At 56.2% G+C, this 23,885-nt stretch overlaps 1 protein-coding gene across 1 annotated transcript in view; it reads right to left on the bottom strand.

Annotated features, from left to right (window-relative positions):
• The window catches only part of SPNS2 (SPNS lysolipid transporter 2, sphingosine-1-phosphate), a 37,009-nt gene that overhangs the window by 2,055 nt on the left and 11,069 nt on the right, over positions 1-23,885 (bottom strand). Inside the window, exons 2-12 of the mRNA XM_052657084.1 lie at positions 19,983-20,048; positions 9,988-10,124; positions 5,818-5,969; positions 5,515-5,581; positions 3,849-3,991; positions 3,400-3,552; positions 3,081-3,270; positions 2,708-2,773; positions 785-883; positions 526-689; positions 52-98 (exon numbers count right to left, since the gene is read on the bottom strand). Coding sequence (XP_052513044.1) covers positions 56-98; positions 526-689; positions 785-883; positions 2,708-2,773; positions 3,081-3,270; positions 3,400-3,552; positions 3,849-3,991; positions 5,515-5,581; positions 5,818-5,969; positions 9,988-10,124; positions 19,983-20,048 — 1,280 coding nt within the window. The 3' untranslated portion in view covers positions 52-55. The remainder of the gene's footprint in view (positions 1-51; positions 99-525; positions 690-784; positions 884-2,707; positions 2,774-3,080; positions 3,271-3,399; positions 3,553-3,848; positions 3,992-5,514; positions 5,582-5,817; positions 5,970-9,987; positions 10,125-19,982; positions 20,049-23,885) is intronic.

Genomic DNA, 23,885 nt, shown 5'->3' with positions numbered 1-23,885 from the left:
ACCCCTTCCCTCCCACAAGAAGCTCCCCCCACCCACCCAGCCCACACTCACTGCCTCAGGCTTTCATGGATGTAGGAGGCATCACCAGCTGGTTCACCCTGGGGGAGAGACGGGCGGGGGTCAAGGTGGCACATCAGCGGGGGCCGGGCCCGGGCACTGCTCTGGAGCATCGCATCGCGGGAGCCGGCGGGCCGGACGTGCTGGGCAGGGACCTCGTCAGCCCCAGGGGGAGGTGGGAGAGCCCAGGAGTGGGGAGAAGGGAGAGAGAGAGGGGGGAGTAAAGAGGAGAGGAGAAAGAAGTCAGACGATGAGAGGAAAATAAAGGAGCAGAGCCCAGCCCCGAAAACCATTCATTCCAGAGAAACTGTCTAGACACACCACACAAACCCCGGTGCCACCGTGGGCTCCCACTAGTGATGCAGGCCGCACCTCTTGGAGGCGGGGACCTCGTCAGCCAGGTACACCCATCCACTTCACCCTGTCACAGCCGCAGCAGGCCCACCCCCACCCACGCCACCAACTCACTGCTGCTCAGCCTTGGCACGGTCGCTGAGGAAGAAGAGCGCGGTGGCCAGGAAGAACATGCCACCCAGGACCACGACGAAGGGGCAGAGCATGAGGGCGTAGCCCAGGCTCAGGAACTCCCAGAGCGGGGAGTCCTTGGTGCTCTGGCGGATCAGGTCGGAGATCTGGCGGGTGGGGGAGCCGGTGGACGTCAGGGTGGGGCCACCTCCCGAAGCCCCCACACCCGCGGACTCCCTCCCCTGCAGCCCCTGGTACTCACAAAGCCAATGAGGTAGGGGCTTCCAGCATCCCCCAGCAGGTGGGAGGTGAAGCTCTGCAGGGCCACGGCAGTAGCCCGCCTGGTGGGGATGACCACATACTGTGCAAGAGGTGGCAGGTCAGAGCCCAGGGGAGCCAGGTGCACCCACCTGGCCTCATCAGGAGGCCCAATACTTCTGATGTTCCCATGGCCTCACACAAAGTCCTCTTGTCTTCCCCACTCCCTCCTCCAGCTCTTAAGTCCACACTGCCTTAGCACCTGCACTTGGCCCTCGCCAGGGAGCCAAGTGCACCAGTCATGGGCAGACCGAGGCCCAAAGGCACAGAGATGGCACATGGCCACCCTGGGACCAGAACCCCAGCCTCAGGCTTGCCCTCACCTCCCCCGCAGGGGAAAGACCCATCCTGGTTGCCCCGCCGAGCCCCAGGCTGGCTGAGAAGGGCAATGCTGGTGAAGAGGACCCTGCCTGGAAGAACCTCCATTTTCACTCCCAGCACCGACCTCCAGAGCCCCTGGGCCCCCAAAACCCACCCTCCTGCCTAGACCAAGCAGGTCCGGACCCACAAGGGGCCACAGCTCTAAAGCCGGGTAGGCCAAGGCCAGACAGAAGGGCTGGTGGCAGAGGCGCAGAGGGTGGGCAGCAGCCACCTCAGCGGGTGCCCTGGGCAGCCTCCTGCCCCAGAAGCCCACCCTTTGTGGACAGACTATGACAGCAGCTAGTGCCCGCCAGGCAGCCAGTTACTGGGGGCAGGGGGAGGGGAGACCTCGATTGCATGGCCCCGTTTCCAGGAATAATTAGTCACTTAGCTGTGACACTTAATAAAATGGGACACAATTTCCCTGGGACCCAAACCCTGCCAGCAGCTGGGGCTGCCCCTGGGGGTAGAGGCAGAGCAGGGGTCCTGCCTACCGCCAAGGGCACTTGATTCAGTCTCACTCTGACCGTCACTCCCACGTGCACAGTGACCCCGCCCCACCCCTGCCACCCATGCCTGGCACCATGCTGAGGTGCAGAGCTGAGTCAGATCTCCCACCCTTCTAGCCATGGGCCGGTCAGGGGTTAGTCAGGAGAGACAACCCTGGGTGAAGCAGATTTGCAGGGAAGCTCGGGTGAGGCAAGGCAGGCTTCCTGGAGGAGGAGAGATGGCAGGGGCCCGACACCCAGGCAGAATCTGACCTCCTAGGCTGACCCGTACTCTGACAGCAAACACCAGGTGCCCTGAAGGTGGCCCCTGAGGAGTCCTTCCTCCTCCCTGCCCCCCAGGGTCCCACCCCCAGCACCTCCCAGACACTCGCCCCACCACCAGTCAGTCCCCGTACCCTCCTCTCAACCCTCTCCTGGCCCCGACTTGGAGGATCCCCGAGGTCAGGACCACATGTCACCCTGTCTCCAACCACCACCCCCAGACTGATGCCTGTTATCAAGGCTACAGGCCCCTCCGGGTCCCTCCTAGACTGCTTCTGTCTCTGCTCAAGGACACAAACCCCTGCCACCACTCAGACAGCCCTTTGTCCCTGGCTGGCTGGTCTGGAGCCCATTGTTGGCCCTGTGAAGACAGCTTCTGTCCACCCAGCCCAGCCACAGGCATCAGGCAGGCACGCCCGGGACCCAGGCTGAGCCAGAGAGGGCAGAGTCCACAGGAGCTCAGACCCTGGGGGCGGAGCGCTGGCAGACAGCACCATGTCAGTGCCAGCCTGGCACTGCCAGCCTCCCGGCCACAAACCTAGGCCTCCAGACATTACCCTTCTGCACCCAGTCCCCACATCCCTCCCTTCTGCCTGCTCAACCCTCTGATTCCAGGCCCTGGCCCAATGCAGACCCCCAAAATCCCCGCTGTCTCCCTTCACAAGTCCTGCCAGCTCTCTCACCCCTTCACCCGCCCTCCCCAGCTGCCCTGAGTGGTCAGCCATGGCCTGCCTTACCATGAGGATGTCCGCAGTGATAGCCCAGTTAGAAAACAGCAGCGTCTCCCCTACGAAGATGCAAATCTGTCCGGGGTCGGGGAAGACCAGAACAACCATCAGAGGGCGCTCTACCCAATATAGGTCCCAGGCTGCTCCCTGCACCCTGGCTGCTGGCAGGGAGCCCACCACAAGCCTCCCCGCCGCCAGCTCCTGGCAATGAGGCTCCTGAGAAATCTGTGGATAACCTACAGGCTTCAAGCCAGGCCCACAGCCCTGAAGGGCACCCAAGCCCTGGTCAAAGCAAGGACAGAAGCCTGGAGCCTCCAGTTGCGGGGACCCCCACCCCCACATTTCCTGTTCCAGAGCGCCTGCGCCCACCCCCTGCACTCACATAGGCGCCCACGATGCTGCTCTTGGCGGCCACAAAGATGAGGCAGATGAAGATGGCGGAGCCCAGCATGCCCACAGCACACACCAGCGGGTCAGCCCTCTGGGTCCGCAGGCGGCACCAGCGCGTGGCTCCTGCCCCCGTGACCACACCCAGAAAACCCGTAAAGCAGGTAATGGCCCCAAAGATGAGGCTGCAGAGACAGAGGACAGTGGGGTGCGGGTTAGGGGGCAGAGCTGGGGTACGGGGGCTAACTGCATCCCTCTCTACCCACCCCTCCCCGCCCCCAGCCCCTGGCACCGACCCCCAGGCCCAGCCCCACCTGTCCTTGGCCCCACAGGGCGGGCTGCTGCAGGTTTCCGCCGTCTTCTGCACGACTTGGGCACGGTGCAGGTAGAGCGGAATCCACATGCCCAGGGCCCCTGTGGCGAAGGACACGGCCGACGTGGCCAGGGAGGAGAAGACGTAGCTGCGGCTGGAGAGAGGCCGGGGCAACGACACTGAGCGGGGGGCTGGCACCCCTGCGGATGGCAGGGCCCAGGAGGCAGACTCTCCTCCCTCACACCCTCCCCCCAAGGGCAGAAGGCCTCAGATGCCTTCCCTGAGGCCTCCGGGGCCAAGGGCTCTGGCTTCAGGAATTATAAACACTAGTGGTCTCAGCACTGTCGACAGTGGAAATGCCAGGGAGTCCGGCCAAGCAGGCAAGGGGGGACGTCCTCCCACCTCGGAACCCCTCCCTCTTCCCACTGGACCCCTCCCAGCAGCACTCACTTGCGGATCAGGGCCTTCATGTCTCGGAGCCATGACGTCCGTGCCTTGAGCTGCCCCCCGAGCTGGTCGGCGTGGCCTCTCTTCGTGGCCGGGACCAGGACAAGGATGAGTGTTCCTGTGATCATGCCCAGGATGGGGGACACCTGGCGGGGCAGGGTGCACCAAGTTAGGACACCAGGCCCCCAGAGTCTTTGTCTCTCTTTGGCACTGGGAAGGGGTACCAGGCCAGCCATGCCTTCTCTGGGCCCCGGGCTCCTCCTCTGGGCTCATATCTTCCCAGCCTTCCAGACTGGGCAAAGCCACCAGAGGTGATGCCAGCACAAAGGGCTGGTGGGCTCCAAATGGGCTGTGCAGATGAGGGGTAGGACAGGAGAGGGGCCTGAAAGTAAAAGGGAAGGAGGGAGGGATGGTCAGAATGGAGGAAGGAAGGAGGATAGATTGCTAAACAGACGGACAGATGGATGAATCCTTGGATGGATGGATTGCTGGGTGGATGAATTAACACATGGAAACAGGAGGATGGATAAATGGATGGGTGACAGACGGAACAAAAGGAAGACAGGTAGGTGGGCGGATGAGAACTAGGAAAGGAGAGTTCCTGGGGTCAGGGGCCAGATACCAGCTCTTACCCACCTCCCTGGGTCTGGGAAAGTTTCTCAGGCCAGCTCCTCTCCCTGGGGAGGGTGGACACTGAGAAGGGACTGGTTGGGCATGAAACTTCCAGCTAATATATCAAGTAGGTGATCATTTGGGAGGGGCCCATGTGGGTGGCTCGGCAGTAAAGAATCTGCCTGCAATGCAGGCAGCCCGGATTTGATCCCTGGGTTGGGAAGATCCCCTGGAGGAGGGCATGGCAAGCCACTCTAGTACTCTTGCCTAGAGAATCCCACGGACAGGGGTGCAGGCTGCAGTCCTCGGGGTCACACAGAGTTGGACACAACTGAAGCGACTAAGCAGCTGCAGCAGCATGGGGGTCCCCGGAGAACAGAGGCGCAGGGGCCCCTTTGGGTCTTCCTTGCATCCTGCCCAGTGTCAAGAACAGAATCTCCAAGGCCCCAGGCCTCTCTCCGGATGGAAGGAGCACATCGTGGGAGCCTGGATTCCAATCCGCCGGCTCCTCCACCCGCTCATGAGAACCGGGAAATCTGTACCCACCCCCACCGGGCCTGGGAGCCCGAGGGCTGGGGAGTTCCTGTCCATTTGCTGTCTCCCCCACCCCCGTCAAAAAATTCCACGGAGGCTGCTTCCTTCCTGCTTTTGAGGAAAAAACACTTTGTCTTAAGCTTCCTCTCCTTCGCGAGACTGGGGATCTCTGTTTCCTCTGATTGCACCGTCCTGGGGCCTTGGCACACTTGTGCTGAATCCTCCTGCCGGACAGGAAGCGGCCCCACACAGAGGTCTTGTCTCAGTCCCACCCTGGCACAGTGCCCCCCAACCCCCGGCTTGAACCAGGAAGTGCCACCATGAACCTGGAATTTCCTTTGTCCTCGCAGACTGCGGCCCCTGAGGGTGGCAGGGGCAAGTCTGGCTCCCCAACACCTCAAAGTGGGCTCGTGGAGAAGAGCCCAGGTCCGTGAGGTGGGAAGCTAGGGAGCCAGGCCTGGGCTTTGTCCCCGAACCTCTGGGTGACCCTGGGCAAGAGCTGGTCTGGGGGAGGGGTCCTTACCCGCAAGGCCCAGTGCCAGTCTCCGGCCGCCTGCTTCACGCTGGAGCCGGTGATGTAGCCCAGGCCGCTGCAGAGAAAACAACGTCGTCAGGCAAGGACGGGCAGGGGTGTGGGGGTCAGGGGATGCTCACCAGTCCAGGAGGCCGCCAGCCCTGTCCCACCCCAACACCCCCCTCAGCCAGCCAGGGAGCTGGTCCCGGCAGCTTTCAATGCTGACCGCCCGCATGTTTAGGTCACAGAGAGCCGGACGTCAAGGAGAGGGGATGGTCAGAAATCCAAGGGGACCCCGCCCGGGTCCCTCACCTGCCCAGCGGGATGGCGAAGTAGAAGACAGACAGCATGAGCGTGCGCGTGTTCTTGGTGAAGAGGTCGCCAATGATGGTGGGCGCGATGGTGGAGTAGCTGGCCTCGCCGATGCCCACCAGCCCGCGGGAGAGGACCAGCAGCCAGAAGTGCTGTGGGGGAGGGGCGCAGGCTGCTGGGAGACTGTCCTGCTCCTCTGCCTGCTCATGCTTGGTCCCCGCTTTGCTCCCCACCCCCTGTGGGGCCTCGGAGCCAGGATGGAGCCCTACCACTGCCTGAGCAACAACTACACCCCGGGCGGCTCCAGGCCTCAGTTCCCACCTCCGAATAGTGGGTCGGACTGGGCCCAGGACTGGGATGGAGCTGGACTTTCACCGGCTGAGAGTTGTAGGTGTGGCAGGAGCAACAGCCTGTGTCTCCACTGCCAGCCCCACCGATTAGGAGCCTTCCTCCCTGGGTTCTGGCCCCACCTCGGGAGCCTCAAGCCAGCCCCACTCTGAGTCCCATCCCTGACAGGGCCGCTGGGCTGACCCTGGCGGCACTGAGGACCCAGTGTACACGGGGAATGGGCAGGGCAAGCCCAGTGGGCTTGTCACCCCTCCCCCATCACACATCAAAGAGCAGAGCCCAGCTGAGCCGGGAAGGGTGGGGCCCTGCCAGCTGCCAGTGGTCCTACCCGCTTTGATGTGAGCCCAGCCCCTCAATACCCCCAGCTGCCCAGGGCCTGAGAACCAAGCCTGGTCATTTTCCCCTGGCCTCACCCTGCCCACCCATCCGGCCCAGCATCGCCCACATCCAACCCTCCTCCGGGTCTCCCTGTTTCTCGCCCTCCTTCTCCATCTGTTTCCCAGACCTCTCTCCGCATCGCTGGTCCTGCCCAGCCCTCTCTGTGCCTCTCGTGTCCATAGTTCGTTCACCCTCTCACTCTCCATCTTCCTTCCCCTGGCCCCTGCCTGTGCTTCTCTCCCTGGGAATCAGCTGCCCATAGCCTTTGCCTAGTTTTCTGTTGGATTCTTTGTCTGTCTTGCATTGGTTTCTGTTAGCTTCTTATATGTCATGGGAATTGATGTTTATTAGATAGGTCACAGACATTTTCTACCATCATCTTTCTTTCCACTTTTTTATGGGGAGTTTCATCACACAGAAGCTTTATTTTGTGTTATTCAATTCAGTGCTGTCCCAGCTGCTGATTTTCCCTTAATGGTTTCTGAATTTCACATCTTGCTCAGGAAGGGCTAGTCCATCCCAGAACTATATATATATATATATATATATATATATATATATATATATATTCTCTTATCTTTTGCGTTTATTTTAGAAAGAGAAAGAAAATGGGAGTGATGTCCTGTTCTCCTGGGCTCCAAGAGCAGGCAGATAAGACCTCTTTAACAAAGGATCCCATTGATCCTCACTCCTGCCCCTGGAACTGGATATCTTGTATATTTGCCATGACTTCTGCCTTTGCCTGTATGTACACATACCAGGCGACAACATTTAGTGTCCCCTGTGTGCTTTCAAAAAAAAAAAATCAAATGACCATGTTTTTCTCCATGCATCTTGTCCCACAACTTGCTTTTTTTCCCTCCATCTTTTGGAAACCCATTTCCGCTGGTTAATGTAGACCTAGTTCATTCATTTGCTGCCAAGAATCTCATAGCGTGAATACACCCCATTCTATCCGGGCATCCCCCTAGTCATGATCATTTAGACTATTTGTCTTCTCTCTCCCTGTCTCTTTTTTTTTCTATTACAAAACTACGACAAACGTCCTTGCATGCACCCATCACTTCGTGTCCATGAGGTGGAGTTTCTCTCTTCGGCATATACTTTGAAATAGAAGGCAGGGCTCTGGGGTGTGCACAGAATTTTATAAAATCCTGCCACTTTGCTCTCCAAAGAGGCTCTCCCAATTTACACTCCCACCAGCAGCTTTAATAACACTTGGTATTGTCAGGCTTTTTAATTGCTGCCAATCTGATGGGTGTGAAATGGCATCTCATTGTTGTTTTAATTTGCAGTGCTTTCATTACTCTCCAAGAAGAGAACCATCTCTTCCTACATACATTGCCCTTTGGGGATCTTCCTCAGGAACTGCCTCTCACTATCCTTTGCCTATTTTTTTTACTGAGCTATTTGTCTTTTTCTTGTTGATTTTTATAGTTTGCTTTTAACTTTACTTTCATCTATCTGGGATTTATTTTGAAGCGTGGTTAGAAATACAGACCATACTTTATCTTCCATCCAGATGGACAGCCAGTCCTCCCAACACCGTTTATCTGAGATGCAACTTTCATCCTGCCATGAAAAGGAGGACTCCGCTTCCCCAGTCTCTTAGTTTATCCCTCTGCTGTTTTAGTTGGAATAGCCATGTTGGGATAACTAATGGGGCAAAGCCCCTTTCCCTGTTACTCTCACTGCTCTTGGCTGTTCCTGGGCATTTTCTCTGCCAGATTAACCAGAATCACATTGCCAAGGTCCACCAAAACCCCCCACGGGACTCAGAACATGGCAGCAGTGAATTTCGAGATGAATTGGGAGTGACCCGTCTGTTTCTGCCTCTGCCTCTGTTCGTCTTCTCTCCCCAGCTCTCCTCTCCTTCCACACACCGGGAACGGTGCCCAGACTGGACATCATGGTCCTAGACTCACTGGTCAATCCCAGAAGCAGCCTCGTGGGCAGGACAAGACCCAGAGGGGGCCCAGGAGCTTCTTCTGGTCCAGTCCCCATTTTTGACTGTGGCCATGAGACTCTACCTGATGCTCTAGGTCTGGAGCTTAGCTGACCTGACCCTCCTCCTTGAAGTTGCCCCATGAAGCAAAGCTGGAACCCCCAAATCTACCAGTTCTCTCTGCCCTCACCTCCAACCTCCTCTCCATAAATGTAAATCTGACTCACCCTTCCCTTCTTCAGACTCTCCCAGGATCCCAGAAAGAAGTTCAGGCCTCCCAAATTGGCAGTCAGGGCTCTCCATGACCTGGTCCCTGCCTTCCTCTCCAGTCAAAGCACTCTCCTCCTTGATCTGTCAATACTCTACACCATTTATGCCTCCATAGGGCTGCTCCCTCAGCCCGTGCTATCTTCGCCAAAAGGCCAAACCTGCCTGGCTTGCCTGCCCAGCTCAAGTGCCACCTCCTCCAGGAAGTCTTCCCTGACTATATGGATGTCAAAGACTGTTGTCTGTCTTCAGTGAGGACTTTCAGCACTTTGCATATCTTGAAAGTCTGAATGTGGGAGCTCCTGTCACATCTTCCCACCCCCAGCCTGGATGCTCCCAAGGCCAGGGTCTCCTCTTTTGTCCCCTAGGCTGAAAACTCCCTGAGGATAAGACCTGATTTTCCCCCTTCTTCCTCTATCTCCATCTACAATAGCCATCATGTGATTGTCCTTTCTCTGCTTGAACATCCCTAGTGACGGGACACTCACTACCTATCAGAGCAACATATCTCCTCTTTGGAAGAAAGAACAGAAATAAAAATGTGTTGAACACCTTCCATGTATGTGTCAGGGTGTGGACATCCACCAGTGCAGTTTTTTCTCACAACCGCCCTTCAAGCTGAGAAGTGTTATCCCCTTATTACAGATGAAGAAACTGAGGCTCAGAGAAGTAAAGCAAGTTTCTCCAGATCACAAAGCTGAATGGGCCACAGAACTGGGATCTTCAAACCCTGAACTGTGGGAGCCAAGTCAGAAACATCTTCCTTAGGTTAAACTGATGTTTATTTCCAGAGGACTTTGATGCAGGGAACCGGCTGGTCATTGGACAAAGAGCAAACTGTGCGAGGCCCAGAGAAAGGGAGCAACGTATCTCGAGTCACGCAGCAAGATGACAGCAGAGCCAAGACTAGGACCCAAGGCCCTGACTCCTTGGCCCGACTTGCTTCCCCGTTTCTCACATTCTCTGCAAATCAGAAGCAGCTCAGGGAGAATTAAGAAGTCCCACTGGGCTACAAGCCCTTCAGCTCAAGGCCAGCACAGGGAAAGCCCATCAGCAAGGCCAGAGTATTGAAGCACCCAAAGACCCCCTCATCACAGTACACTTGAACCCAACAGGCTGGAACCCCAGTCTAGACTAGGACAGGTCAATCAGACTAGCCACCCCCTGGAGGAACCAGGACACGTGGACAGGATGCACAGGAATGCCGGGTGGGAAGCCCGGGCAGGCCTCACCTGCTGGGGGATGAAGGAGCTGGAGAACGTGACCACCGACCAGAAGAAAATCCCGCAGCTGAGGATCACCTTCCTGTTGAAGCGGTCACCCAGGTAGCCGAAGATGGGGGCGGCCACCATGAAGCTGCAGATGAAAACTGCGCGGGAGAGGAGAGTTTCAGGGGTGGGGCAGGGGTGTGGGAGGGTCCCATGGCAGAGCCCACCTGCTCAGATCACCCAGCAAGAGACCAAGTGCCTTTTGAGGAAGCAGCCCCCACCCAAAAGGGGCAGCCTCGGCCAGACCCCGGGCCCAGGGGAGCCAGCACAGCCCCGTTGGGTTAGGAGACCGCACGACTACATCCTCTTCAATGCCCAGCAGAAGGTGAGCCCTTTGGGTACTTGAAAGGGGCTAAGCTATCCACTCCAGTGTTCTTGGGCTTCCCTGGTGGCTCAGCTGGTAAAGAATCCGCCTGCAATGTGGGAGACCTGGGTTCAATCCTTGGAGAAGGGAACAGCTACCCACTCCAGTATTCTAGCCTGGAGAATTCCATGGACTATAGTCCATGGGGTGGCAGAGAGTCAGACACAACTGAGTGACTTTCACTTTTCAAAAGTTAAGATTTATTCATTGGACACTTTCATGCACCAGGGTCTGCTCTAGGGGTTCACCGCATCCCATCTTGTGTGTCCTTCTGACCCCTGTCCCATCTTACTTCTCTCTCACACACACTCAGAGAGAAGTGACTTGCCCAGAGCCCCACTGGCAGTAAATGTCCCAGTGGGGATTTGACCTCCTATCTGCCTGACTCGAGCCAGTCTTCCTTATACTTTGCCACACCACTCTCCTTATTATATTCGAAAAAAGAGGTTCAGAGAGGGAAAGGAACGCGCCCAAGGCCACACAGCAAAAGAGGGCAGAACTGAACCTGGAAACCCAGGTTTCATGCTGGCCTGACCACACAGCCACCCTAACTCCCAGTAAGCCACAGAGGCTTTCCTAACAGTTAGGAACATTGCCATTTCATTCATTCATTCAATAACTCGCTCATTCATCCATCCTTTCATCCGTTCAACAAAGCCAAAACTTCCTGGCCTCTTAAAGTTTTCAATCTAGTGAGAAACAGAAAATAAAATTTAAAATATATTATGTCAGGTGGTGACAAGTGCTAAGGAGGGGGAAAGGGCAGAAAAGGAGATAGGAAAAGCATGTAAGAGAAAGAAGCGTAAACATTTTAAAAAGAAAGGCCAGAGAAGGTGACATTTCAACAAAGACCTGGAGGAGATGAGGAGATGAATGATGCAGATATTAGACTGAGAACAAACCCAAAGGTCCTGGGGCAGAAGTGGGCTTAGCGTATTTGTGGAACAACAGAGAGACCAGAGTAGCTGATGTAGAGGGACCTGGAGGAAAGGCCAGATGGGGCAGGGCCTTGTGGCCCACTGAGGTGACTGGCTTCTAGCGAGAGAGGAACACACCAGAGGATGCTGAGCAGAGGCGTGAGGTGACCTGGTTTTGCTCTTCCAGAACAAGAGCACAGCAGTCTTAGAGGACCCCATGGGGATGGCTCTAGCGGGCTGGGAGGGGCCTTGGGGGTCCCAGGTGGGATGAAGAGGCCAGCAAGGCAGGGGAGGCACCAGGTCATGCGAAGAGGCAGCCCCTGATTCCTCCTCCTGGAAGGCAGACCCGCAGCTGACGGGCAGATGGCCAGACAAAGCCCGGGTGAGCAGACAGGGTGGCCTCTGACCGCCACGCTGGACGTTCACAGGGGCTGGCTGGTCCCTCACAGGCCTGCGCCCCTAGGAGAAGAGACAGACGGAGGGAGGAGGGCAGGCTGGGGCCGCGTGACTGTCTCTTATCCTCCAGAGGAAGACAGAGAGTGTGTATGGGTGTGAGGATACTTTGTAATCCCAACTGGGTGATGGGGGCCTGCTGCAGAATCAGCACAGCAGAGAGGTGCAAGAATCTGGACTCCAGACACACTGCCCAGGCTCGAATTCAGCTGGGTTCCTTGCCAGCGGGGTGACCTTGGGCAGGTCACAACCTCTCTGTTCCTCATTCCGTGGTATGCCGATAAATGTTTAGCAACTGTCCCTCTAAAAGGCAGGGCGAGGCGGGCCCTGATGAGTAGTGTTGCCAGTTTGCATGGTGCAAATACTCCCAATGTGGCCTGATTTCAAGCTCCCAACATGATGTCACTAATCAGAATTGAGAAGAGATACGCAATCACGGAGAGCTGTATATGAGTCTACCATCCAGATTCAACAGACATAAATAACTTAAAGAACGTAGATAATAAGTACAAGGCAGTAAAATAATTAGGAAGTGATGAATCTTGAGTGTTTATTACCTTTGTTTTTAATATGCTGTTTAATTGTAAGTTGATGTAATTTAGTTTTTAACAACGGTCTGTGCTTAACAACTAGCTCACACAATTCCTGAAAATTTAACAATCAACTCTCAGGAGTCTAAGCCACCTCCGGCGTGCCAACTTCCTCATCTGTGAAATTAAGATAAAAATAGCAACTCCCGGCTTGCTTTGGGCACTACTGAGATAGTGCTTGTAAAGTGCTTAGTGCCACGCCCTGCCCAGAGTGGGTCAACCTTGGTCAACAAAGGGCCCTTGTTTAGATCGGTCAAGGTAGAAGTTATTTCCTTGTATCCAGAAAAAGAATTGTTCCTGCTGGGTCTGTCTCCCAGGATCTGCCTGAGATCAGGGCAGAATACAGGTAGGAAAGAAACTGCAGTCTCCTGAGGACTCCACATGTTAGGGAAAAAGGAAGAATCGTTCCCTCTATGCCTGTCTCTGCAAGGTGGGGAGTGGGCAGAAGAAAAATCAGAGTAGGAGTTGCCCCCGCTGTCCAACCAGGGAGTAGACCTCATCTGTGGGTTGACCAGCTTAAAGAGTTAAAATGCCAAGGAACCAGCAAGTAGGGCTAAATTCTGCCAAGACAGTGAAGGGAGGCTTCCTGGAGGCAGTGATGCCAGAGTTGGGCATTGAAGGCTCCATATGAATTTACTGTGGTGATGATAACACTTAAAATCAAGAATACCAGAAGATCAGTTACAAATCGTATGACTGTTAATGAGCCATAATGCTGACCATTAATAATAACTGCAGTTACCATTTATGAAGCATTTATTCTAGGCAAGGCCCAGGGATGTACTCTGGACATAAGCACAGATCCTCTCAATCTGATTTTATTATCTTCATCTCACAGAAGACACAATAGAGGCTTAAAGGAGTGACATCACACAGCTAGTGTGTGGCTGAGCCAGAATTTATACTCCAACTTGACTCCAAAGTCCTTGCTCTAAATCACACTACAGACTGCCAGGCCGGGAAGGCAGAAGATCCCAGCTGATGTTCCAAAGGTCAGAGAAAGTTCAGGGTGTGTCAGGGACAGCAGGAAGATGCAAGAGGCTGCAGCTGGGAAGGTGATGGAGGGAGCAGCAGGGGATGGGGACGGGGACCAGGCCGTAACCCCTAGGACCGGGTCTGGCGGGTTAGTGAGTGGGCAGTGGGAGATCCGCAGCACTAGACAAGGCCCCACTGGATGGGTGCAGAGAGGCTGAAGGAGGTGGGTCAGGCCTCAGCCCAACATCCAGCTGTCCTGGTCCAACCCTACCCTCCTGTCCACAGCAGAACCTGAAGGCAGCCCCTCTGGCACTTTCCCCACTGGTTTCGTGCATGCTCGTCTGGGCGGCCAGAGGCACCCAGGACTGCAGGTGGACTCCTGTTGGAGCAGCCACGCCCTTTCCCCACCCTCATCCTGCCAAAGGGCACCGAGTCCCATTTTACAGCTGGAGCCACTGGAAGGTGGAGGAAATTGCTCAAGATGACACAGCAACCCTCTTGACCTTGGCCTACCTTGTTCCTCAGGGCCTTCCCCTTGGGGACAGGGGAGTCCAAGGTCAGCAGGAAGACTCAATCCATCTTGAGAGCCCTCCCCTTCTGCTCAGGGCAGACAAGAGAAAGGACCTCTCCTGGCCCTCAGGGATGGCACAGGCCAGCAGAGAGGCCTGAACACAACCAGGTAGGGACCAGAGGAAAACAAATTCCCGATGGGAGGAACAGCATGGGCAAAGGCCTGGACAGGTGACCCATGTTCCAGAAAAGGGCCAGGGCCTTCTCTGGCCAGTAGGAAGCTCTGATGAAAATAAAGACCAGCCCAGGCTAGAAGATTCCCGGGCCCACCACCGCCAACCCCATAGTCTTTGTTTATTCGAGGAGAGCTTTCTGGGCAGAGTGGCTGCCCCACCCCTGGTCTCGGTAGGGATGGCTTTCCCAGCACGAGGACATCCTGTGGTCAGGGCGTGGGGAAGCCCTCCATCAGCTCACATGTGCTGAGCCCACAGGTCCCAGACAATGGAGCCACAGGCAGGGAGCCAGAGCAGGGGGCAGGGCCTCGGAGGGCGGTGTGGGAGGAGTCGGAGCCCCTGGCTCACCAGAAGAAGCTGGGTCGGAGCCTCGCTGCTTCCTCTGCAAGATGGGCGATGCCCTCTTCCCACTTTTTAATTTTTTTGCCTCCCAACACTAGCTTCCTGAATAGCACAGTGGTAAAGAATCCACCTGCCAATGCAAGAGACGCAGGTTCGACTCCTGGACTGGGAAGATCCCCTGGAGGAGGAAAGAGCAACCCGCTCTAGTATTCTTGCCTGGAGAATCCCATGGACAGATGAGCCTGGCAGGCTACAGTCCATGGGGTCACAGAGTCGGACGCAGTTGAGCACGCACGCACGCATGCTTGTGGGATCTAGGTCCCTGGGGACAGAACCTGCATCCTCTGCAGTGGAAGCGCAGAGTCTTCACCACTGGGCCACCAGGAAGTCCCACCTCCTCCTCGCAGGGCCAACAGGAAGTCATCAGGGCTTGAGAGCGTCCCTAAGGTGCCCTCCACCTCTCGTGGTGCTGGCTGAAATCCTTCTCCCGGTGGGCCTGCTGAGGAAGCCAGCACCCACAGCTAGGAGCAACCCCCGCTGAGAGCTCTGAGCCCTGGCAGACAGCCCCAGGAACCCCTCTACCACCACCACCCCCACACCCCACCCCCTGGGGCTGCTGAGAAGGTAGTCCTGGAGCAGGAGCGGGTGAGGTCTGCACTGGGGGAGCCCTGGGCTCCCACACCGTGGCCTTGGAGCACGTGTCCAGCCCCACCTCAGCCTGGGCTGGACCAGGGTTATTTTTACAAAATCCGGATCCGACCAACTTATTATTGGAAGGAGACTCGCCATCCTCCACATCCTGTGGGCAGGGAAGGAGCTCGGGCAGGCACAGAGCTGCGGGAGTCAGGCTATGCCTGCCCATGGGATATGGAGGATGGAGGCCCAGGCCGGCTAAGATGACCAGGAGGACCCAGATCAGCGCCCACCACCCCACATCGGTGCCTGGACACCCACCACACTCGAGGAAGGAAGGAGGGGAACTACACCTCTTTCAGACTTTGCTTAGTCTCAGACCCTAGGCTGGCCACTGAGGCCTCGGGAAGAGAGGTTCTCAGACAGGAGGGCCGTGGGGGGACAGCCACGGGGGCTGCCCAACTTTGCCTGCAGAACCTGAGTCTTTGCCAAAGCTGGAGGATATTGCCGGGCTGGCTAAAGTGGGGAGGGAGCAAAGTGGGGAGGGAGACTCAGTCCCAAAGCAAAGGCGCCGTCTGGTTTCAGTCTGAGCTGGCCCTTCCTCTGTCCCTGCACCCCTGCCCCCGAATCCTAGCCCTTCCGCGTGATGCCACAAACCCCAGCGCTGAGTTGCCTCCCAGCTTCCCCCGCCACCCGCTCCCACACTCAGCCTCAGCGTGACCCTCCTGATGCACATACCTTGCAGGGACCAGCCCTGCTCTGCTATCTTCTCTGGCTCCCCGCTGCCTCCAGACAAAACCCAGATGCTCCACACCATCAGACCCCGCCTGCTGTCCCCAGCCCCTCACCTTAGCTCTCCCCACGACAAAATTCACACCAGAGCCAGCAACAGCACAGCCCTCACTCTCACTCCCCGCTCCCCTGAGTTGCATTTATGCCAGTGTCCTCAGATCCAGCTTCTCGTTCACTTATTTTCTCTTCAACTGGGTCTAGTCTACTTGCTAACTCATCTAATTATTTTTCATTTTAATACTTATATTTTTCACTCCAGAATTTTGAATTTAGGGCTTTTAAACATCTCCTTACTCTTTTTTTTTTTTAAATAATGTGCTATTCCAGTCCTATAAATTCTACTCTTTCTTTAGAGCTTTGAGTGTTCAACATACCTAACGTAAAGTCCTTTCAAATGAGCCTGTTCTAATTCTTTAGGAGTGGGTTTCCCCATTTTCGGAGCTGGTGGACTCTCTCCCACAAATGTGGGTTTCCCTGTATGCTCTGTTTCATTTTGAATTTGGGTTTGTCTTCAGTGGGAATTGTCACCTGTATCCTGTGCAAGTCCTGGGTCATGACAGCTCCCCTAAGGAGCAGTTTGGTATTTATTTCTGCTGGGATTCCTGAAAACAGATGTTTGTCTGTGGAAGTGGGTGGAATTCCCAGGCCTGTACAAAGCACGAGCTAGACTCGGCTCTCTGCTAAAATGCTGAACCAAGGAAGCGATGTCTTTTCACGGATGGAAAAACTGTCCATCAGCCTGGGTATATAGCTTGAAATCAGGGAAACCCCAGGTAGAAACTGAATCACCCATATATTGGTGATCAACTAAAAACACAGGGACCCAAATCTGCTCTGCACAATCTTCAAAGTAAAGAATACCCCCAAGTCTGGAAACTGGTCCAGACTAGTCATCCTTTGATGAATCTGGGTGATAGATCTATGGAAACCTGTTACATTATTCTATGACTTGTGTATATCTGAAAGTCTTCGTGATAAAAATGTTTACATTAAAAATACTGTATCAAGCTTCTAAGACATATGCTGGTCCCCACTTGGCTTTGGTACCAGCTCCCTCTCCTGTTTGTGAGTTCAACTCTTTGTTTCTATCACCTGGAAATGTCCCTGCTAGCTTTAGCTTTCAAACTCAGCTATGTCATTTAAATATGTTTTCCCGACATATTTTATCCAGCTGGGAAGGGGGAAACTCTGACAGATCACCAAGCTAACTGAAGTCCTTTCCCCTGTGTGTGTGTGCGCTCAGTCACGTCCTATTCTTTAAAGGCCCCACAGACTATAACCAGCCAGGCTTCTCTGCCCATGGAATTCTCCAGGCAAGAATACTGGAGTGGGTTGCATCCCTCCTCCAGGGGATCTTCCTGACCCAGGGATCAAACCCAAGTCTCCTACGTCTCCTGCATGGGCAGGCAGATTCTTTACCACTGCGCCATCTGGGAAGCCCTGCTTTCCCCTGAGCAAACTCCAATTCATCCTTCAAAGCCTCACTCAAATGTCCCCTCCTTGGGGAAGTCTTGACCTGCCACCAGACACAGCTAGGTCCACGCTCTCTGCTACAACCACCACCACCCCAGGCTCCCACAGTCTCCACTGGGTGGGGACTAAATATGCCTTCTGTTCCCATCAATACAAGGAATTTTCCTGCATGCAAGGACTGAGTCCGAGGCAGAGCCTAGCGCAGGGTCTGCTGAGCAGTAGGTTTAGCAACAGCTGCCCCTTTAGGTATAGGCTATGGGGACTCTTGACTTCCCAAGACAGCAAGACTCAAGAGCTGTACTTCTGCTGTGGGCTTTCCCAGAGGCTGAGCTATGGCTGCTGCAGCTGAGGGGCCAGCTCAGAGCTGGCAGCAATATGCGAGGGGGCTGCCAAAAGTAGGCTCTTCCCAAACCAGCCTTCATGCTCTGGTCCCCAGGGGAAACAGCACGGGCAGGCCCAGGCCGAACTCTCTGCCCCTGCCCCCCAACCCTGTCTCCTGGCCCAGAAGCCCCTGGTGCCCACAAATAAGCAGGCAACCCAGCCTTGAATCCTGGCCCTTTGATCTGGGCAAGCACCAACACCTGGCTGGCGCCCTCCACCTGGCTCCGACCTTATCAGTGCTTGGGGAAGAGACAGGTGCCTGGAGCCAGGCCAATTAGATGATTTGCCGGGTAGCCCACTGAGTCACGTTCTGGTCCAGCCCACCTGGCTTCTTGGCCAGAAGGGCCAGGACACTCTGGGGAGCCCTCCCAGCTGGTGCCCAGGGTGGGGGGTGGGATGAGGACCACAGAGCGAAAACTAGAGGGTCTTGGAGGGTACTGGAAATGCTCAGCATGGCCCAGAGGCACTCACCCCAAGAATGTTGAAATGCCAGACACTCAGACGCCTGGGACAAGCCTCACCAATCCAGTGAGTGTCCGTGTCCCCTCCCAAGCCAAGAGGACCCCATACACAGAAGTCCCAATCCCAGGCCTGCTACTCTCTCACCATGAGACCTTAAGCAAGTCACTTCCCCTCTCTTGACCTCTATGCTTCCATCCTGAAAGTGAAGCCGACCAAAGGGAGCTTGGCGGAGGACGAATCAAAGAAGACGATGCTGTGGATGGTCTGTCCACCTCCAGCCAGGTGACCAGGGAAAAGTAGGGGCTGCCGTGACTTCTCTCTTAACCAAGAAAGGCACAGCCCAGGGCATAACTGTGGCAAAGCCACGACCCTTGCAGCCCTCCCACCCTCTCCCTGGGTGGAGGCCCTGGCCCTGACCTCCATCAATGGGAGGTTGAATGGAGGAGGCGGGAGCGGGGGAAGATCAGTCAGCAACCTGGAAGGGGATGAGGCTTGGGCTGAGTCCCCAGTGACTCAGGGGCTCTGGAGGGAGGAGGATGAGCGACGAGGCTCCCTCCTGCCCTTCCCTCACCAGCTTGGCAGCCTGCTCCCTCCCACACTCCCATCGGGCTTGACCTCAGTCTCCCCTGTCTCCCAGGCTGTAAGTGCTGGTCAGTGCATTGCCCGGAGCCCAGGAGGCTGGAGGAACCTGTCCCAGGCTCCAGGGCAGGATGACTTGCTCTGACCCAGCCAAAGGAGGCCAAGCAAGGGCAGGGAGGGGGCAAGGAGCCCACAGAGGGGCTTGGGAGGTGATGTCTGCAGAGGCAGGGGGGATCTGGACGCCCTTAGGAGAAGCTGGGCCCCACAGACTTGCCCCAGTCCCAGCTCTGTCCATTCTCACCTATTAGGACTGAACCCTGGAGCTATTCATCTGCCTTTTCTCTAAGCACAGAAGACCCCACCTGGGAAGTGAGAAATGGAGCCTGGCTGAGTGGCTGTGGCTCAAGGAGGCCTGGCACTGGGCATGCTGGAATGCCACCCAGACAGGTCAGGCAGGTTCCTGGATGGAGCCAGCTCGCTCCACCCCTGCCTCCCCAGAGAGCCCGGGAGGGGACGGGGTTCCCAGACTGGAATGCAGACCACAGACCTTCTCCCCCACATCTAACTGGGCCTCAAAGCCCGAGGAAACCAGGGCCAAGGGAACCGGCCACACAGCAAGGTCAGGGCCGGGTCAGGACAAGCCCTAGGATGTAACATTGCTCCGAGTCTCTGCCCCGGCCTGGGGGTCCTGCTGAGGGCACGGCCAGCAGGGCCACAGCCCAAGGGAGGGCCAGGAGCTCAGGTCCAACAGGGCCACTGGGCAGGTGCAAGGTTGACATGGACCCTGGAGGGAGGGGCAGAGAGGCTGGAATAACTGCATAATCACCTGCCAGGCTGCCCTGGCCCAGGGAGGATGGGCCCTGCCTCCCCATCAGTCCCAAGGCCAGGATCCCAGGCGAGAAGGGCAGAGAACCTCAGACCCAGGTCTCGTCTGGGACCCAGGTTTCTCAGGCTTCTGCCCTAGGTCTGCAAACTGCTCCGAGGCTGACCAGCTAGAATTTCCTGCTTTGGCATCTGAGAGGTGATTCCCAGGTGCCTACATTCTTACCCACAGCCCTGAGGGCAGGTGCTGTTTGTTTTACAAGAATAGAAGCAGAGGCTGGGAGAAGTGGTGCCTTATGTGAGTGACAAGGTGGGATGTTGGACACGAAGCTCACGTTCTTTTCAGCAAGTCAGGACCGCGGAAGAGATAGGCAGGGAATCCCCGCCGGGTAGAAAGCCAGGTGGGGGGACCAGGATGGGAGACGGGCCTCACCTGACTGCAGCAAACCGGCGCCGCGGTCCTTGACCCCAAAGTGTTGCTGGATATCCAGAAGAACACCTGGGAGGAGAAGACAGAGGGTGATTATTGGAGACGCCTGAGCCCAGGGCACCCACACCTCTCTGCCCCAGCCAGGTGACCCTCAGCCTCTGCCCAGTCCTCTTTCCACCCCTCTGGGCCCAGCCTGGCCCCAACTAGAGAACTCCACCCTGCCCAGTTTAGCCAGGCCACTCGGGGCCATGGAGGCCAAGCGTCCATCCTGCGGTGTTTAACCCTGCACTCAGCCAGTGTGGGGTCCGAGGAGCAGACAAGCGAGGCGCCTCCATGATCACTCAGCCCACCTAGGGCAGCCAAGCCTCCTACTGCCAGCCTGGGCCTCTTGACCACCTGTGGCCCAGCCCCAGACTAGGTGCTGGAACCCCAGAGGTGGACCCTGCCCTCAGGGGAGACCACGAAGCCCACACCCCAGAGAGTGGATAGGCAGCCTCTGAAAGCTGCAGGGAAAGCCCTCTGACCAAGGAGAGGGTGGTGAGAGCACGCAGGCAATGCTTATACTTGCTCACCTGCACATGTGCACAAACACGTCCCCCCAGCTGTCCTCGGGAGTATAATAGGACCCCCAATTTTCCAATGAGGAGCCAAGATGCAGAGGGAACCAGGTGGGGCTCCGGGCCTGCTTTCTTGGGGGAATGGGAGCCCTTGAGGCCATGTCTGCCCTTCACCCAACTTCCAGCCACCTCTGCACTCCCACTAGGAGCATCAACGGGCTTGGTAACTAGGACAATTAGAAACAATCGACAGCTGTGGACGGACAGGGCCTTGGATATATGGAGGCCAGCAACGTCCTGGCCCCTCTGACCTCACCTAGCCCTCTACCAGGGCTCCTGGGTAGTGCTGCAGAAGATGCCACTGTCCCCCCGACCCAAAACCCAGGGCTGGGATGCCCCGTGATTTCCTGTTCTAGCAGCCTGTCAGTCAAGAGCAGCTGGGCTCCTCCTTGTTAATACCCAGAGAGGATTCACCATAATTACCCATAATGAAGAGGCTGTGTGAGACCCAGCTAACGACTTAATAACCGGGGCGGGCTGCGACTTTACCTCGAAGGCGGAAACCAGGGGCCAATCCTGGGTCTGTGGATGGCAGAGCCATCAAGTGGGACCTCCGAGGTGCCCCTAACTCAGACTCAGAGGCCTCAAGTTCCATCAGAGGCTATGGGTGGCATGGCTGAGTTTGGGGAGCCACCCACACTCACTTCTCCACCTCACAGCCCATTCCCAGTCCTGAGCCCGGGCCTGTAGCTTTTGGATCTGATCATAGCCCTCTCTCACGTAATCACCATCACTGGTGCCTCCCCTGGCTTCATCAGGCCACGGGGCTGTAGCTTCAGCCCTGCCAACATCACCCTCCAGCCTCACTTCTCAGGGCATCAACCCCTACCCCCTTTCTCTAGCCACCCCAATCTACCTATGGCCCCCCTAACTAAACCTGCTGCCTCTTCTTACCCTGGTGCAATTTTGTTGACTGAATTAATTCTTGCCATTCCTTCAAAACTAGTTTAGATGCCTCCTCTTCTGGGAAGTCTCCCTTGATTTCTCCCCCTCCCAAAAGGGGGAAAGTGCGTGGCCCCCGCTCTCCCAAGTCCATTCTTGTTTTAGCGCTTGTCACACTAGGATCAACTTATTCTACAGAGAAGACACAGGGACATAGATATGAACTCCTTGGACCCCCTGTGGCCAGGAGCAAAAAGCCCCTAGTTGCTGGTTCCTGCTGAGTTCCAGGCACTGTGTGCGATTCTACAAGGGGTATTTCTAGCCCTCCTACCCATGATGATCCAGGGTTATCATCCCCAGCTTACATATGAGGAAACCGAGGCGCCAGGAAATCACATAGCTTGTCAGACAGCACACCTTGTCAGGGGCAAGTCTGAAACCAGGTCTATTACCAAAAACCCAAGCTCATTCTTTTGTCCCATGGCTTCTGCACGGTTCGCTCTTGCCCAGCCCCCTCCCCAGCCCAGGGCTGGGCACACAGCCAACCCCCAGGGACTGTCTGTTGGGGAGAAGCTCAGACAGATGGACAGGTGCCTGCCTCCCCGTCACCCCTGCACCAAATGGACCATGAGCCCCTTGAGAGCTGGGACCATAGCAAGTCATTTCTAGAACCCAGGACAGAGACTGTCACAATCTAGGCACTGGGCAAACAGAAAGATGGGGAGAACCAAGAGACAGTAGGAGAAGAAGAAGGGGATATATATGACTGATGTACAGCGGAAACCAAAACAACACCGTGAAGCAGTTTTCTTCCAATTAAAAATTTTTTAAAAAGAGAGAGATGGTAGGGGGGTACCACTCCCTCAGGGTCCTGTACTGGGTCCCCACCCACAGCCCAGAGGAGGGCGTGGTTCTGCAGTAACCCCAGGCCCACTTTCTGATAGGGAGCCCACATCAAACTGGTCACAATGAAGGCGGCATGTGTCCACAGCAAATCTAAACACTCTTGGACTTCCCTAGTGGTCCAGTGGTTGGGAGTCTGCCTGCCAATGCAGGGGACATGGGTTCGATCCCTGGTCTGGGAAGAGTCCACAAACCTCAGGGCAACTAAGCCTGTGCACCACATCTACTGAGCCCATATGCCACAAGTACTGAAGCCCTTGCACCTGAGAGCTCTGCTGCAAGAGAAGCCACTGCAATGAGAAGTCCGTAGGCCCCACTCACGGCAACTAGCGAAAGCCCTCACATAGCAATGAAGACCTAGCACAGCCCTAAACAAACAAAATTATTTTAAGAAACAAAACATTCTTGCTTCCTCCCCAAGGCACATCCCAGCCATCTGACTGGATGTACTCCCCTACCCATGACTTCAAGGTTCAGCATTTGCCTCCACTTCCAGGAAGGCTTCCTTGACTTCCTCCACTGCAGAGTGCTTCATAATGGGGAGGAATATTTCACTACATCCAGATGGGCATCCAGGGCGCCCGGGAACTCCTGAGCAGTCTAGACCCCAAGGCATAGGAAGCTTTGAATGCCCCTGTCCCAGCAGCCCCCTGCAATCCAGCCTGGACCCAAGGCCTGAATTCCAGGCAGAAAGTCAGAGAAACCGCCCCAGGGAACAGGGCCTCGGGCGGGCTGTAAGACTCCAGGTCAGGCCCTGCCCAAGACTTTCTGGGTTGTTTTCCCTCTTCCAGGCCTGCAAAGGGCCACTGCCGCAGGCGGGTGAGATCCTACTGGCTGCTGGCACGGGAAGCGTGTGTCACAGCAGCCCGAAGGTCGTCTCAGATTTTCCTCTGGGCTCCAGGCTGGCTTGGACCCACACAACCCCCCTCCCTTCTTCACCACAGCCTTATTTTTAGCCTCTTTCCTGGAGGCTGAGGTTTAGTGGGTCACAGGACGGGCCTCACGCCCAGGAGCAGCCTCCTACAGCTCAGACCCAGCCCATTCCACCAAGCCCAGGGTGTGCAAGGTGGGGCTTCCGTCCCACACGCAGCTCCCCCCACCCATGGCCACAGCTCCCGATCCAGGCTTCTCCAGGCAGTCACCCCAAATCCACAGCCACGACTGTCCTCTGTCCACAGGGTCCTTGTCCCTGAGCCAAGAAAACACATTCTGGAGAAGCAGGAGCACCTGAATTTCTTACCCATTGACCCTAATTACACCTCTCAAGCCTCCAAGGGGCTCGCCTCTTGTCCAAGGCCAGCTGCCCATTCTGCCTCCTGGGAGCTGGCCCTGGGTTAGCCACTGGCTTGCCTTGGGCTGTCAGCACCTCCCTCACTCCTGCCTCCTGCAGAGTCCACAAACGCACTCACCTCTCGCTGATCCTGGTGGTAAAAACAGTCCTGCCTCATCCCCACTACCAGCGGGTCTTTTTCTCTCCCTCCTTCACAGGGTGCCTCAGATGGCA

This window comes from Budorcas taxicolor, chromosome 19 (assembly GCF_023091745.1).
Source record: "Budorcas taxicolor isolate Tak-1 chromosome 19, Takin1.1, whole genome shotgun sequence".
NCBI lineage: Eukaryota > Metazoa > Chordata > Mammalia > Artiodactyla > Bovidae > Budorcas > Budorcas taxicolor.
Note: the sequence above shows the minus strand (reverse complement) of the source record. Positions and strands in the feature narration are given on the sequence as shown.